This window comes from Carcharodon carcharias, chromosome 21, assembly GCF_017639515.1.
Source record: "Carcharodon carcharias isolate sCarCar2 chromosome 21, sCarCar2.pri, whole genome shotgun sequence".
NCBI lineage: Eukaryota > Metazoa > Chordata > Chondrichthyes > Lamniformes > Lamnidae > Carcharodon > Carcharodon carcharias.
The window spans coordinates 26,010,984-26,029,191 of record NC_054487.1 but is presented as its reverse complement, the minus strand read 5'-3'; the positions used below and the strand labels follow the sequence as shown (position 1 = coordinate 26,029,191).

The following is an 18,208-nucleotide window of genomic DNA, read 5'->3' as shown; positions in this document are numbered from 1 at the left end:
GCCTTTGTATAATTCCCTTTGGATTTGGTTTCTGTAGCTCAGAGAGTTGTTAGCGTCTCTTCAGAAATAACGAGGTGTCAGTTTCTCTGATACTGCCAGAAAGTTCCTTTTGTTTGAAAGTCACAGCCAGACATGGCTTCAGTCATTTTAAAGTCCATGTCCAGTTTTTAAAATTTTATAAATTAGCCATGAGAAAATATATATATATATATATATATACTTATAAAAATATAGTGTGAAGTCTTAGCTCCATTAAAAAAAAGTACTAAATTTGAGTATAACTTTGGGCAGATCACAATTAGAGTACTTAGTACAGTTTGGATGCCCCATTATAGAAAAGAAATTCGAGGCATAGGGTGAGATTTTCCAGCCCCGCCAGGACTTTTGGCTGCACCTCCGCATACCCTGCGGTTGGTGCCACCATGGCAGGGCCAGAAAATCCCAGCCATAGAGTGTGTACAGCATAGATTCACCAAGGTGATGCCAAGAATGGAAAACTTAATTAAGTTAATTAACTTGAAATGCTTAGGAATATTTCATTGGAGCTTACTGGAGCAGAGAAAGCCATGAGGAGATTGAAGAGATTTTTTTTTAATTATTAAGGAATTAGTGATCGAAACCACACTAGCGTTTGAGAGTAGGTTTGATAGGTGGCTAAAGTAAAAAGGGATGTGGGCTCAGGCAAGGAATGGACTTGTATGAAGTGAGTACTGAAGGAGCGTGACACTGTGAGAGTTGTCTGCTTTTGGAGGAAACATTAAACCCATGTGCCCTCATGTGGATGTGAAATATCCCATGACACTATTTGAAGAAGAGCAGGATATATTTTCCAACATCAGTCAACGCATGTTCCTCAACGAACATTTAAGAGCAGATTACCTGGCCGTTAGCTCATTGCTGTTTCTGGGACCTTGCTGTGCACAATTTGGCTGCTGCATTCTCTCCACTATAACAATACATCACTTCAGAAGTACATCATTCCAACTTTTTGGAATGACCTGGAGTCATGAAGGATGCAATATAAATGAAAGTTCTTTTTGTCTGTCTTCTATGTTGAGTGGAGGTAGGTTAACTCATAACAAAGAGGGAGGGAAATATTCCATGACTCTTTCTTTCTGCTTCTGGAGGTCTGACTCAGTAGTGGCAAAGGCTTGGGAACCTGATCGAAGAAGAAGGGCAAATCTGGACCTCCAATGAACTGAGGGAAAATTGGACAAGAGACTTCTTTTTGACATCTTTCCCCTCTCCCTTACAATAAACCAAATGTTATTGGGGTCACATGGTGCAGTTCAGTACCATAAATACTCAGAGTTCCTCTTCCCCCAGCTACAATACATTTTGGATAAGATATAAATGATTCTGACATATTGCATTGTGTGTTTCCTCTGAGTAGAAATTCAAATTCAAAATCAAAAGAAAAATTACCATATATCTCATAAGAACATGAATAATTGGAGCAGGAGTAGGCCATTTGGCCCCTCAAGCCTGCCCCATCATTCAATAAGATCATGGCTGATCTGCTCCAGGCCTCAACTCCTTTTTTGTGCCAGCTCCTCACAGCTCTCAACTCCCCGATATTTTGAAAATCTAACTACCTCCTCTTTAAATACTTTCAGTGTTCTAGCCTCCACAACTCTCTGGGGTAGAGAATTCCAGACATTCACTACCCTCAGAGAAGAAATTCCTTTGCATCTCAGTTTTACAATGAGTGCCCCCTTATTCTGTCACTATGTCCCTGAGTTCTAGATTCCCCCACTAGTGGAAACATCTTCTCAACATTATCCTGTCAAGCCCCCTCAGAATCATGCATGTTTCAATAAGATCATCCCTCATTCTTCTGAACTCTAATGAATAAAGGCCTAACTTGTTTAGCCGTTCTTGATAAGTCAACCCCTTCATCCCAGGAATCAGCCTAGTGAATCTCTTTTGAACTGCCTCCAATGCCAATATATCCTTTCTTAAATACAGGGACCAAAACTGTACACAGTACTCCAGGTACAGCCTCACCAACACCCTGTACAGTTGTAATAAGATTTCCCTATTTTTAAACTGCAACCCCCTAGCAATATGGGCCAAAATTCCATGTGCCTTCTTAATTACTTGCAGCACCTATCCTGCACCCTTTTGTGTTTCATGCACAAGAACACCCAGATCCCTCTGTGCTGCACCTATTTGGAGTTTCTCTCCATTTAAATAATAGTCTGCCTTTTGATTTTTCCTACCAAAGTTCATGACTTCACACTTCCCTATATTAAACTCCATCTGCCAAGTTTTTGCCCACACTCAGCCTGTCTATATCCCCTTGCAAATTCCTTATGTCCTCATCACAACATGCCCTCTCACATATTTTTGTATCGTCAGTAAATTTGCATACATTACACTCTGCTCCCTCCTCCAAGTCATTAATATAGATAGTAAATAATTGAGGCCCTAAAACTAATCCTTGTAGCACTCCACTAGTTACGTCTTTCCAACCTGAAAAAGACCCATTAATCCCGACTCCGTCTGTGTGTTAACCAATCCTCAATCCATGCTAATACATTACCCATAATACCGTGAGCTCCGGTCTTGTGCAGTAACCTTTTATGTGGCACCTTATCAAATGCCTTCCAGAAATCCAAATACATTACATCTACCGGTTCTCCTTTAACAACTCTGCTTGTTGTTATATTCTCAAAGAACCTAGCAAGTTTTTCAAACATGATTTCCCTTTCACAAAACCATGTTGACTCTGTTTGATTGTGTTAAGCTTTTCTAAATGTCCTGCTATTTCTTCCTTAATAATGGACTCTAGCATTTTCCCATTTACAGATGTTAGGCTGACTGGCCTTTAGTTTCCTGCTTTTTGTCTCCCTTCCTTCTTGAACAGGGCATCACACTAGTGGTTTTCCAATCTGCAGGGACCCTCCCAGAATCCAGTGAGTTCTGGAATATTTCGACCAATGCCTCCACTATCTCTGCAGACACTCCCTTTAAAACTCTTGGATGCAGGCCATCAGGTCCTGGCGACTTGTCTGCCTTTAGTCCCATTCGTTTCTCAAATACTTTGTCCCTCATGTTACAAGATCTTTTCTCCCATTAGCTCCTTGCATATTTAGAATGTTTATAGTGTCCCCTACCATTAAGACCGTGTAACATATATGTTGAAGTTATCTGTCATTTCCCTATTCCCCATTATCAATTCTCCAGTCGTGTCCTCCAAGGGTCCCAGGCTCACTTTAGCTACTCTTTTTCTTTTTGTATACCTGTGGAAGCTCATGTAGTGAAAACTCCTGCTGCACTCTATACTGAATTTTTCTGTAGTACCTAGTGTAATCACCAAAGGATGAGCTGAGCTGGTGATCCTCAATTCACATTTTAAAATGCATTTCCACTTTTACCAGAAATACAACCAGCTCTCACAAACATTCTGATTTAATCACTCTGGCCACTTGGTGGCCCTGTTCCCTGATGAGAATCACATGTTGCGATTGCTGATCAGGGAGTTGCATCCAGCAGGAATGAAGATGAAATTTTGTCATGTGTTATTGTGGGCGAATGAGGAGGCACTGAGCAGCATACTTGTGCTGGCGGTGTTCACCAGTGCCAAGGCATTAGACAATGAGACATATTTAACTTAAGGTATGGACACGGAATTCCCAAACTACTACCATGAGGAATCGTCAGAAATGGAGGAAAACTCAAAAATTAGATGGAATTACAGAGATAAGTTGGCTAGTTAAAGAACAACCTGACAGACTCAGTCAGGTATCGAGCTGAGAGACAGAGTACAGCCTCATTCAGATACTGAGCTGAGGGACAGAGTACAGACTCACTCAGAAACTGAGCTGAGGGACAGAGTACAGACTCACTCAGATACTGAGCTGAGGGACAGAGTACAGACTCAATCAGATATCAAACTGAGGGGCAGAGTACAGACTCACTCAGATATCGAACTGAGGGACAGAGTACAGACTCACTCAGATACTGAGCTGAGGGACAGAGTACAGACTCACTCAGATACTGAGCTGAGGGACAGAGTACAGACTCAATCAGATATCAAACTGAGGGGCAGAGTACAGACTCACTCAGATATCAAACTGAGGGACAGAGTATAGACTCACTCAGATATCGAGCTGAGGGACAGAGTACAGACTCACTCAGATATCGAACTGAGGGGCAGAGTACAGACTCACTCAGATATCGAACTGAGAGGGGCAGAGTACAGACTCACTCAGATATCGAGCTGAGAGAGGGACAGAGTACAGACTCACTCAGGTTATCAAGCTGGGAGAGGGAGAGAGTACAGACTCACTCAGATATCGAGTTGAGAGAGCGTCAGAGTACAGACTCAGATATCGAGCTGAGAGAGCGTCAGAGTACAGACTCACTCAGATATCGAGCTGAGAGTGTCAGAGTACAGATTCACTCAGATATCGAGCTGGGAGAGGGATAGAGTACAGACTCACTCAGTTATCGAGCCGAGAGAGGGACAGAATACAGATTCACTCAGATATCGAGCTGAAGAGGGGCAGAGTACAGACTCATTCAGATATCGAGCTGAGAGAGGGGCACAGTCCAGACTCACTCAGATATCGAGCTGAGAGAGGGACAGCGTACAAACTCATTCAGATATCTTGCTGAGAGGGGCCGAGTGCAGACTCATTCAGTTATCGAGCTGAGAGAGGGACAGAGTCTTGTTTCATCTTTACAGTAATGGTTTCAAAAGTGACAAAAGGTCTTTGTGTAGTAAGAGACAGTTGTCTTCTAGGGTTATTACTTGTGTTTGGGTTTAATCATTTGTTGGAGGTCCTTCTAGTCACATTGTTTAAGGAGTCGATAGAGAACTGTCAGTGTTCTGATATCTCAGCTATGATGCAGCTAGGTCACAATCCTTAAAACCCTCCTTGGAAAGAGTTTTCTCGACAGAGGACCTGCCCAAGTTTTCAGGTGTTATCAACCATTTACACAGTAGCTGCATGTTAAAGATGTGATGCAAAACAGTACTGCTGATTCCACCAGGGCAAAATGGCTGGACGTGCTCAGCAGTAGCAGCTGCCTCACCAGTACAGCCGATTCTGCTGTTCAACATCAAATTCGTAATGAACTGAACAACTCTCTTTGCCTTCACTTACCACTTACTTAGCTCCCTACTCTGTCTGCCCGAACAATCTTGCCTATTCCAGTCTCCAGTTACAACTCCTTCATTTCTTACACAGACTGTCCTGCTTTCCAAGACCAAGTCTGGTGTTCTCTGTTATCCTCTCCAGTAGCAAATTATCCAAACCCTACTCGATGTCCATTGCCCCCCCACCATCAACTATTTTATCATGTATACAGATGCTATCTGTCTTACTGGTGAACAGTGCCTTGAAGAATTGTTCACCCTATTATGATTTATTTATTTATTTTGATTATGCCACTGAAATGGGCCTATTGTCTTATTACTGTGCTGTACCATTACAAGTCATGTATTACTGCCACAGTGAATTAAATTTCACACTGATAGAGACAGTCATTTACATATGAGCTGCTTACACTTTTATGTCAACAAATAGAGACAGAACTTGCATTCATTTAGCATCTTTCATGACCTCAGGATATCCCAAAGCATTTCCTGCCAATGGCGTTCTTGGAAAATGTGTCACTGTCAGAATGAAGGCAAACACAATGAGATAAATGACCAGTTACGGTGATGTTTGTTGAGGGATAAGTAGTGTTCAATTCACTAGGAGATTTCCTCTGCTCTTAAAGGGATATTGCTTTGGGATCTTGTATGTCTCCCTGAGAGAGAAGATGGGACAGAGGAGCAGGTAGGCCTTTCGTTGAATGACTTATCTGAAAGATGGCATCTCAAACAGTGCAGCACACCCCCCAATCTAGTTTGAAACTTCAGTGCAATACTCTGTGCTCAGATTGGGGAGTGGGCCTCCAACACACCCATTTTTGCCTCCAAGGTTACATCGTTACCACCAAGCCAAATCTGACACCTAACTAAAAACTATAAGCTTTGACTTGACATCTGCCAAAGTAAACTGCTTGTTGTTTCGTTATTGTAGTTCAACGGATTCACAAACAATGGCACTGTACAGCAGTCAACAGGGGGAGTTGGCAGAAACCTTGCAGGTACAGAAATTTCTCATTTCTTGGTATTTTAGGATTGAGATATAAGGGAACAATTAAATGTAAGAAATGCAACAATCAGCTGGAAATCAATTCTTTATGCTCCTGCAGTAATGTTATCAAAGACGTTAATATTTTTGCCACTGTTTGATAAAATCACCCATCAGATGTAGAAATTCCTACAGACACCAAATGAGCTGAGCATGGGTCATCTGGTTTTGAAGTTGAGGAAGGACACTAGAAAAATAATACTGCATTTCAAATGGTGCCATGACAGAATCACAGAATGGTTACAGCACAGTAGGAGGCCATCCAGCCCATCGGGTCTGTGCCAGCTCTCCATAGGAACAATTTACCCAGTGCGACTCGCCCACGCCCTCCCCATAGCCCTGCAGATTCTTCCTTTTCAGATAACAATCCCAATTCACTGGCTGCGTAAAAAAGTTTTTCTTCATGTCACCATTGCTACTTTTACCAATGATCTTAAATCTGTGCCCTCTTGTTCTCTCCATCCTTCTGTTCCAATTTTCTCTGTCAGACCCCTCATGATTTAGAATACCTCTATCAAGTCTCCTCTCAACCTTCCCTTCGCCAAGGAAAATACCTCTCCAATCTATCTATGTAACTGAAGATCCTCATCCCTGAAAAAATTCTCGTGAATCTTTACTGCACTCTAATTGTTTCACATCTTTCCTAAAGGGTGGCACCCAGAACTGGATGCAATACTCATTTGAGGCTGAACCAGTGTTTTATACAGGTTTAACAAAACTTCCTTGCTTTTGTACTCTTTGTCCCTATTAATAAAGCCTAGGATACTGAATGCTTTATTAACTGTTCTCTCAACCTGTCCTGCCACCATCAACGACTTATGCAGATATACACCCAGTTCCCTCCGCTCCTGCACCCGTTTTAGAGTTGTACCCTCTATTTTATATTGTCTCTCCGCATTCTTCCTACGAAAATGAATCACTTTGCTCTCCTTTGCATTATGTGCCACTTTTCTGTACATTCCACCAACTTGTCTAATGTCCTTTTGAAGTTTTACACTATCCTTCTCACAGTTCACAATGCTTCCAAGTTTTGTATCATCTGCAAATTTTAGAATTGTGCCCTGTACACCAAGGTCTAGGTCATTAATATATGTCAGGGAAAGCAAAGGTCCCAATATCGATCCCTGTGGAACTCCACTACAAACCTTCCTCCAGCCCAAAAAACACCCATTAACCACAAATCTCTGTTTCCTATCACTCAGCCAATTTTGTATCCATGTTGCTACTTTCCCTTTTATTCCATGAGCTATAACTTTGCTCAAGTCTGTTGTGTGGCACTGTATCAAATACCTTGTCTATGTATATCACATCAATAGCATTACCCTCATCAACCCTCTCTGTTACCTCAAAAAACTCCAGCAAGTTGGTTAAACACAATTTTCCCTTAACAAATCCACATTGGCATTCCTTAATTAACCTGCATTTGCCCAAGTGACTACTAATTTTGTCCTGAATTATCGTTTCTAGAAGCTTCCTCATCGCCGAGGTAAAACTGACTGGCCTGTGCTTGCTGGGATTATCATTACGTCCTTATTTGAACAAGGGTGTAATGTTTGCAATTTTTCAGTCCTCTGGCACCACCCCTGAATCTAAGGGTGGACTTTCTCCTTAGTGCACTAAGTGCAATGGCAAGCATGAAAAACGGTGTTTTACCCCCCCCGCCGGCCACAATGGCAGATTTTCATGCTGTTAATTCGCTTCCCACCACATTAATTATGCACGCATGAGAAACATGCCAGATCGCGGGCAGGCAGGCTCTGATTCGCCCATCCCCCTGTGAGCTTACTACTTCCACACCCCGCTTCCTGTAAGGACTCCATCCCATTCGTTCAGTTCCTTTGCCTCCGTCGCATCTGTTCTGATGATGCCACTTTCAAAAACAGTTCCTCTGACACGTCCTCCTTCTTTCTTAACCGAGGTTTTCCACCCACGGTGGTTGACAGGGCCCTCAACTGTGGACGGCCCATCTCCCGCGCATCCGCCCTCACACCTTCCTCTCCCTCCCAGAACCAATTATCACTGCATCAGCCTCCGCATTCAAAGGATCATCCTCTGCCATTTCCGCCAACTCCAGCACGATGCCACCACCAAACACATCTTCCCTTCATCCCCCCAGCAGCATTCCGCAGGGATCATTCCCTCTGGGACACACTGGTCCACTCCTCCAACACCCTTACACCTCAATCCCCTCCCATGGCACCTTCCCATGCAACCGCAGAAGGTGCAACACCTGCCCCTTTACTTCCCCCCTCCTCACCGTCCAAGGGCCTAAACACTCCTTTCAAGTGAAGCAGCATTTCACTTGCATTTCCTTCAACTTAGTCTACTGCATTCGTTACTCCCAATGCAGCTTCTTCTACATTGGAGAGACCAAACGCAGACTGGGTGACTGCTTTGTGGAACACCTTCGGTCTGTCCGCAAGCATGACCCAGACCTCCCTGTCGCTTGCCATTTTAACACTCCACCCTGCTCTCATGCCCACATGTCCGTCCTTGGCCTGCTACAATGTTCCAGTGAAGCTCAACGCAAACTGGAGGAACAGCACCTCATCTTCCGACTAGGCACTTTACAGCCTTCTGGACTGAATATTGAGTTCAACAATTTTAGATCATGAACTCTCTCCTCCATCCCCACCCCCTTTCCAATCCCCCTTTTTTCCAATAATTTATATGTATATATTTCTTTTCCCACCTATTTCCATTATTTTTAGATGTATTTCCATCCATTGTTTTATCTCTAACTTTTAGCCTATTTCGATCCCTTCCCCCCACCCCACCCCCACTAGGGCTCTCTGTATCTTGCTTGTCCTGCTTTCTACCCTTAATGTCGCCTATTAGCACATTTCGTAGCTAATATCAACACCTCTTTGTCCTTTTGTCTATGACATCTTTTGGCAATCTCCACCTATCACTGGCCCTCTATCCAGCTGTAGCTGTTGCCCCCCCACCCAACTTAAACCAGCTTATATTTCACCTCTCTTCTATTTTTCCTTAGTTCTGTTGAAGAGTCATACGGCCTCGAAATGTTAACTGTGTTCCTCTCCGCAGATGCTGTCAGACCTGCTGAGTTTTTCCAGGTATTTTTATTTTTGTTTTTGTTACTGCTTCCTCACTCTGGGCACCATATCTAAATGACACCCGTGCACAACTTTTTTAATGTCTGCAGCCCAGGACTGCTCCACAAAATTTAATGACACCCCACTGGAATGTCTGCTGGGTGCAGTCGAGGCCCGCCACCATGTGCTCTACCCCCATGATGGCCAGACGAGGTCCACCAACCTCACCACTCCAGCTTGCCAGGCGGTGGCAGCGGTGGTCAGTGCCAGTGCAGCACAGAAGAGGTCAGGCACTCAGTGCAGAAAGAGGATGAATGATCTCATCCGTGTCGCCAAGGTAAATCACTCATCTCATCAATCTCAACTCTCATACTCACAAGCCCATCACACATTTACTGGCATCTCACTCACTGCCAGCCTAAGGGACATCACCCCTCACTCTCTCACACAAACCTTCACATCTAAATCTGGGCTCATCTCCGGAGCTTACGTCCTCATCCTGTCCATGGCTCTCTCACCACCCACACATGCCAGGCGTCCTTCTCATCTGCATCCTGCTCTCACTCTCCATCTGTCTTTATGCAGGACAAGCTCACACATAATTGCAGGGAGAGGTCCCAGCCCAGGGGGATGGAGTGCCAGAACTCAAGGTCCTCACTGCCTTCGAGAACAAAACCCTTGAACTGGCTGGAGAAGACATGGGCCATGCCTGCGGCAATGGTGAGCTCGGCGGCGCACACCCACGTGGAAATCTTGCACCAACTCATCCCTCAGACAACCCGACTGTGAGTGCATTGTCCTGTTTTGGAATTGGCTGCCATGTAATTATTTCTACTTTCTTTCATAGGAACCTCTGCCAAGCACCCAAAGCCCCCAATCAACCAGGCCCTTAGTTTGAGCCCCAATGACACCTCAGATGAGGTGTTGAAGGCTTGTCACAACACTCACCCACATCCTCCAGCAGTGCAGACACTCACCTTGATGGGACCTAGTTCTAGAGCAGTCTCGGGGTCACAATCTGGTGAGTGCAGCATACTTTCTGGTCCACGGCAGGCAGAGGCAGGGACATCTGAGGCCACCAGCACTCGGAGGACTGTTGGAGGCCAGGAATTTGTGGAGTCCGAGTCAGGTGAGAGTCTCCGGACTCGGTCCTAAGTCAGTTGTGGAGCTGCAGTGACAATCACAGGAACATCAGAAAGGGATGTCAGCTGCATTCCTCAGATTGCAACAGACGATGGAGGAGTCTACGTTCGGTCTGAGGTGATAGCGCTGGCATGTCAACTCAGCCAAGGTCAATACTGGTAGGATGGCAACCGCCATGTAGACCTTGGTCCAGGACATCGGTGCTGCAGGAGCAGCACTCCATCACTGTAGCCATTGGTGGCATCCGTCAGTGACTGCGCGAGAGAGGCTGGAGCACCCAGATCTCTCTCCAGCTGCTCCTTCTCCTCGAGGAGTCAGCCAGGGGCCTTCAGGCACCCATAGGAAGGAGGACCAGCAGATGGACACCCCAGTGCCATCCACCCAGGTGACTCTGGGAATCTCCGGGCGATCCCAATTCCCCCTTCCTGTGACCCCATCACCTCCAGCTCTGCAGGCCAAGGTGGGTCCAGCTGCCCCAGAGCAGGACACCCAAAGCAGGCTGGGGCCCTCCAGGTCTTGGCTCTCCAGAGGACACTTGCAAAAGTCATGACAGACAACAGGGTGCAGCAGTCAGAAGGCTGCCTCCACCTACGTTGTAGATGTCGGTATGTCCTGTTCCACCGGCAGGATAGACCCAGCAGAGGTGGCGGCACAGTGGTATGCAGTCGGGAGGGAGTTGTCCTGGGAGTCCTCAACATCGACTCTGGACCCCATGAAGTCTCATGGCGTCAGGTTAAAATGGGCAAGGAAACCTCCTGCTGATTACCACTTACCACCCTCCCTCAGCAGATGAATCAGTGCTCCACTTGGAGGAAACACTGAAGGTGGCAAGGGTGCAGAGTGTACTCTGGCTGAGGGACTTCAATGTCCATCACCAAGAGTGGCTCGGAAGCACCACTACTGACCGAGCTGGCCGAGTCCTAAAGGGCACAGCTGCGAGTCTGGGTCTGCAGCAGGTGGTGAGGGAACCAATAAGAGGGAAACACGTACTTGACCCCATCCTCACCAACCTGCCTGCGCAGATGCATCTGTCCATAATAGCATCGGTGGGAGTGACCACCGCTCAGTCGTTGTGGAAACAAAGTCCTGCCTTCTCATTGAAGATACCCTCCATCGTGTTGTCTGGCACTACCACCGTGCTAAATGGGATAAATTTCAAGCAGATCTAGCAACTCAAGACTGGGCATCCATGAGGCGCTGTGGGCCATCAGCAGCAGCAGAATTGTACTCAAACATAATCTGTAATCTCATGGCCCAGCATATCCCCCAGTCTACCATTACCATCAAGCCAGGGGATCAATCTTGGTTCAATGAAGATTGCAGGAAGGCATACCAGGAGCAGCACCAGGCATATCTAAAAATGTGGTGTCAACCTGGTGAAGCTATAACACAGGACTACTTGTGTGCCAAACAGCATAAGCAGCAAGTGATAGATAGAGTTAAGTGATCCCACAACCAACAGATCAGATCTAAGCTCTGCAGTCCTGCCACATCCAGTCGTGAATGGTGGTGGACAATTAAACAACTCAGTGGAGGAGGAGGCTCCACAAATATCCTCATCCTCAATGATGGAAGAGCACAGCACAGTGCAAAAGATAAGGCTGAAGCATTAGCCACAATCTTCAACCAGAAGTGCCAAGTGGATGATCCATCTCGGCCTCCTCCAGAGGTTCCCAGCATGACAGATGCCAGTCTTCAACCAATTCGATTCACTACACATGATATCAAGAAATGGCTGAAGGCATTGGATACTGCAGAGGCTATGGGCCCTGACAATATTCCAGCAATAGTACTGAAGACTTGTGCTCCAGAACTTGCTGTGCCCCTAGCCAAGCTGTTCCAGTACAGCTACAACACTGGCATCTGCCCAGCTATGTGGTAAATTGCCCAGGTATGTCCTGAACACAAAAAGCAGGACAAATCCAACCCGGCCAATTAATGCCCCATCAGTCTACTCTCCATTATTAGTAAAGTAATGGAAGGGGTCATCAACAGTAATAGCAAGCAGCACTTGCTGTTCATGATGCCCAGTTTGGGTTCCACCAAGGCCACTCAGATCCTGGCCTCATTTCACCTCCTGACTCCCCAAAGCCTGTCCACCATCTACAAGGCACAAGTCAGGAGTGTGCTGAAATACTCCCCACTTGCCTGAATGAGTGCAGCTCCAAAAACACTCAAGATGCTTGACACCGTCCAGGACAAAGAAGCCCGCTAGATTGGCACCAGATCAACAAATATTCACTCTCTCCACCGCCGACACATAGCAGCAGTGTGTAACATCTGCAAGCTGCACTGCCGAAATTCACCAAGGCTCCTTCGACAGCACCTTCCAAACCCACGACCACTACCATCTAGAAGGACAAGGGCATCAAATAGATGGGAATACCACCACCTAGAAGTTCCCCTCCAAGTCACTCACCAGCCTGACTTGGAAATATATCGCTGTTCCTTCGCTGTCACTGGGTCAAAATCCTGGAACTCCCTTCCTAACAGCACTGTGGGTGTACCTACACCACATAGACTGCAGCAGTTCAAGAAGGCAGCTCACCACCACCTTCTCAAGGGCAATAAATGCTGGCCCACATGCTTTGCAGGGTTATGTCATGTTTATTCTTGGCTGTGTAAGATTGAGGCAGAGGTGTTCTTCTATCTCGTCAGCATTCTTGAAAGGTGAAGGTGTAGAATACAACAGAGATCTGTTTACCAAATGGAGAAGGGTTATATATCGTGCAACTCCATGTGCTCTCTGTCATCCAGCAGCATTTTCATGCTATGAGTCCATACTCCGAGCTCGTGTGTGCTTCTGTCTGTCAACCACGTTTCCAACTTTCCAAGGGTACGTCTGCTAAGCTGACCAATAAGTGGGAGGACCTTGTCACCTCAAGGTGCTGAAGCTCTGCTCCCCCTCAGCCACATTATTGCCCTGGCGCTCAAACCTACAACCTTGATCATTTCTGAACCTGCAAATGTCTGGATTGTGGCCACAAGGCTCTTGTCATAATGTTGGGATGTAGCGCTGTGCATCCCATCAACTAAACCCTTACTGAGACGTATGATACTAATTGCAAATAGTGATGTTTGGTGATCAATAGAGCCTTTGAGCATGCTCTGGAAGCACACATCGTGGTTTTAGACAATGTCGAAGGGAGCAATGGGATAGGAGTGAGGATGCACAGAAGCTGAAGTCTGCTCTTTATTAGCAACGACTCATCACCTTAAGGGCCTCATGGTGTCTGAGCATTTTGGAGTTTGCAAGGACCAGGGCTGACCATGTGTGTCTTAGGGAGGAGGCATTTTAATGTCCGGTGCGGAAGTGGTTGAACATCGTCATCTTCAGATGTTCCGCACACATGGTAAGATGAGGATAAAAGCAGGCCAGTGTCCCTAACTGAGAGTGCTGGAAGTGAACATGGTGGAGAAGATGGTGACACAGAGGATTGAGTCATCTCTGATTAGATGCACACCTGCGGAATGTCCTCCAGTGCCTTGGCCCAAGTGTCATCTATCAGTTTCACCATCGAGGTTACACAGAATGCATTGTCCTATTGCTGGAGATGTATCTCCTTGAGGAGCTTTGTCAGATTGAAGGCATTCAGCTAGGAGTCCACTGAGGATAGTGGAACAGCTCCTGGCTCTTGTAGGCTGCCATTGTGACTGGGAAGCTGGAGATACGCTTGGAGAGGCTGCAATTTCTGATGTCTGAGACTCCCTCCTCCAGTTAGCACCCCATCTCAGCAAGGACACATGCTCCTGAGGCTTCACCATCCTTCAAAGGATCAGGACAGTGTGAGTCTGATGTGTAACTATTCACTCTCGGAGTGAAGTGCATGGGTGAAATGAGAGGAATAGCAACGCTGATGATAATGTTCACCCATGATGGAGGGCACTTGTCCAAGAAGGTACTCACTGTATATGTCATCCTCCTCATGGCATCTAGTGGCAATGAGGGCCTCACATGCATGCCTATCTCACCTAGCCCACGCTATGGCCTCTTCCCCTATAGCCTCAGCTTCCTCGAACTCAATGCCCTCATCCCCTTTTATGTCTTCCTTATCAGAGGGGATGTGCAGCCTCTCCATATCGGTATCGGAAAGTCCTCCCGTCTTTGCAGCACCAGGTTGTGCAGTGCGCAGCAATCCACGATGATCCATGAGACCCTCTGGGGACTGTTCTGTAGTGTTCCGCCAGATCTGTTCAGCCATCGCAATTGCACCTTTAAGACGCCTGTGGTGTGCTCCACCAATGCTCGGGTAGCGGTGTGAGCATCACTTTATCTTCTCTCTGCAGGATTCTGTGGCCGCCACATGGGTGTCATCAGCTTCCTGGGCATCTGGCGCAAACCCACTTGGTAAGTTTCTTATGGTCGCAGACCAGCTACACATTGAGCGAGTGGTAGCCTTTCCTGTTTATGGATTGGAGTGCCTGTTTCCAGGGAGTTTCTATAGCCACAGGTGCAGTCAATGGCACCCTGCACCTGTGGGAGTCCAGCATTCTCAGCAAAGCCCAGTGCTCTGGTGTCCTGGCTTGCTGGGTCTCTGTCAAAGTTGACACAATTGTGGGCCTTGGTAAAAGGGGTGTTTGTGACCTCATGCATTTGTGCATAGAATCTTGAGAAGTCCCCAGTGAAGCCCTGGAAGGAGTCACTGGTGTAAGACTTGAGTACGGCCGCTTCTTTCAGAGCCACTGGCAATGGATGCCCTCCCAGACCTAGTGGCACCATTCTCACCCCATTAAAGTTGGCTTTCCCCCATATAGTTATTCTTACTTTGAATTGTTCTTTGTCCTTTTCCATAGCCAACTTAAACCCTATGATACAATGATCACTGTCTCCAAATATTCTCCTCTTGACACTTGATCCTCTTGCCCGCCGGATTCCCAAGAACCAGCTCTAGCAGTGCCTCCCTTGGACTGGAAATATATAGCTGTAAGAAATTTTCCTGAACAGACTTTAGGAACACTTGCCTCTCTCTGTCTTTTGCACTGCTACTATCAAATCTATATTCAGATAATTAAAGTCCTCCATTATCCCTACTGTATAGGTCTTGCCCCTCTCTATAATTTTGTTGCATATTTGTTCCTCTGCATCTTTCCCACTGGTTGGGTGACCTATAGACTAAATCAAGCAATGCATTTACACCTTTGTTTTCTTGAGCTCCAGACAAATTGTTACGACCAGTCCCTGGACGAGGTCCCCCATTTAGTTAACTTCCCAAACAGGACCCCAATTTTGATATGCTCCCGGGTGAGGAGGAATGAGCTGGCTCCCTTTTTTTTCAACTCCCTCGGTTGGTCACAACAAGGTTAATTTAAAAGGTACCCTTCCCCCATAAATACCTTTTAACAATCCAAATGTATTTATGTTTTAAAAGGAGCCAATTTCACCAGCTTTCTTGAGTCAAAGAAAGAGTAAGTTTATTAGTTACTAAAACTCAAGAAAAAATAATAAAAATGCAATAAAACACACATACACACAGATCAGAAATGAGAAGTTGAATCCAAATAAAAATATATGCATCAGTCTTTGGCTTGTCCATAAGGAGTTGATGGCAAAACATTGCAGCCTTTAAGTTGGGTGATTCTGGTAGAGTTGACTTTGACAGTTCAGCAGTTGGTTTGGAGAAATTTGGTTCTGCAGGTTGGCTGAAGAAGCAGTCCTATTTCCTTTTTGCTTTGCTGACTTGCCTCCAGCAACAGAGAAAGTGAGAGCCTTTGCCTGCAAGCTACAAAGGGGTTCCTAGTTGATCTTCTGCTGTGACTCTGACTAGCACACCAGAACTAGAACACACAGATCAGGTCTGCAGCTAGCTTTTTAACTCATTTCATTGTGTATTGCTGGAAGGGAAAAAAACAAACATGTCTTTCACCCAGAGTCTGTTTGCTTTCAACTTAGATCATATCCACATTCTGAGCTATATTTCAACAGGAGATGGTTTCTGCTGAGATGGTAATCAGTCTCCATTGTCTCCGCAACCACAGGAGATTAAATTTCAGTCTTTTGCATTTCATCTCTTCCTTTCAAGTGTCTCTGTCTGAAGTAGGCCTTGACACCTTTTGAGGTGCGACATCCCATGGGTTAGTCGGTCAAGTATAATCCACATAGGAATTTTCAAGAAGGTAGTTCTTTACATTCTTAGCCATCTCTTGCTCAGTTGTATTTGCTTGTATGTCTTTTTTAAAAAAACAAGTCTTCCTTAAAAGTTCAATACCCCCAAAAGTAATTTGGGGCTGTAATCCACTATCGTGATAAAATAGATTCAGTCCTTGACCACCACTACCCCATCCCCCTGCCCCCAACCCCAGGACATCCTCTTTCTCCAGCACTGCAATGTTATCCTTAATCAATACCACCACCCCTCCCCCTTTCCTTCCTTTTCTGTCTTTCCTGAACACCTTGTATCCCGGAATGTTTAATACCCAGTCTTGCCTTTCTTTGAGCTGGGTCTCTGTTATAGCCACAACATCATATTTCGACATGGCAACCTGTATCTATAACTCATCTTATTTACCACACTCCGCATGTTCATATACACGCACAGTAACTCTAATTTAGACATTATTACTTCCTCTGTACTCTGTACCCTATTTGCAAACTTACAATTTCCTTGTAGTCTACTCTTATCTAATATGGAACTATTCCCTTTTCCAGCACTGCCAATGTTCTAACTTTATGTACTTTATTCCTCTTTTGTATTTCTATATGTTGGTGGCCATCCCCCTATGAATTTAGTTTGAACCCTCCTTAGCACACTTGTGAACCTCTCTGTGAGGACATCGGAGCCAGTCCTGTTGAGGTGCAACCCGTCCCTTTTGAAAAAGTGCTTTCTGCCTCAAAACTGCTCCCAATGCCCCAGGAACCTGAAGCGCTCCCTCCTGCATCATGCTTTAAGCCACACATCGACCCTCACTATCTTCCTATTTCTTTTATATGTATCTGACCAGGCAAATGGATCCTAGGTTTAACGTCTTACCTGAAAGACAGCATCTCTAACATTACAGCACTCCCTCAGTACTGCACTGTAATGTCTGCCTAGATTATGTGTTCAAATTCCTAGTGGGGTCAAATCTGATTCAGACTTGGGGGTGCTATTGACTGGGCTGAGATGACTCAAATAGAATAACTATCTTTATGTTCTGTGTATTTTTTATATAAGTTACTTTATTCCATTTTCTCCCTGCAGTACACACCTTAATATGAGGATTTGCTGGACCTATACCCACCATTCTCCCATTACCACTTATCAGCCATTGATTAAAGCTCATGAAAGGTGCCCAGAGGTGACTGGCCCTTCAGATTTCCTTTATTTTCTGTTGAAATCCCCAGTCAATGCTCCACTTCACTCCTTGCTTGATATTAACAGTGAGATCAGGTGTTCACCATGAGCATTTACTTTATGAACCCACATTTTATCCTTCAGTAGCCTGATTTTAGTGTTTCAATGGGGCAAGTATTTGTATTTCTATGATAGAGCCAATAAGAAATTTGAAATTACTTAGTTTGATACATAAAACCTGATTTTTCCATTGATAAGTGTGTTATTTTATTCTGGTACAGCAATAATCACAAGCAACACTGAGATTAAGAAATGGCAGATATCAGGGTTGATAGGCCAAGGGGTTTGATTGGTTCATTGGCCTGCGCCACCTGCGTTACAACAAAAAAATCATATAACTAACACGTTTTACATTTATATTAAGTTTTTTCTTTGAAAGAAACATGAGCTTATGCTAACTTTAATATTAGTAGTCTGTCATGAATCGCCATAATGAAAATCTCCGCATGTTAGATTCATGGTTTACTCCAGTTTTTCAGTCAGAGCATTTTTCTAGTTTTGACACTTTTTCTCCTTGAGGACAGTT

The 18,208-nt window shown here is 45.2% G+C and overlaps 1 protein-coding gene across 2 annotated transcripts in view; it reads left to right on the top strand.

Moving 5' to 3' along the window:
- The window catches only part of zgc:136858 (uncharacterized protein LOC678543 homolog), a 101,145-nt gene that overhangs the window by 42,382 nt on the left and 40,555 nt on the right, over nt 1-18,208 (top strand). For both annotated transcript variants that reach the window (XR_005946485.1, XM_041216219.1), the window contains exon 12: nt 6,039-6,105. Coding sequence is in view for 1 of the 2 variants with exons in the window: in XM_041216219.1 (XP_041072153.1) it covers nt 6,039-6,105 (67 nt within the window). In the remaining variant the exon portion in view is untranslated. The remainder of the gene's footprint in view (nt 1-6,038; nt 6,106-18,208) is intronic.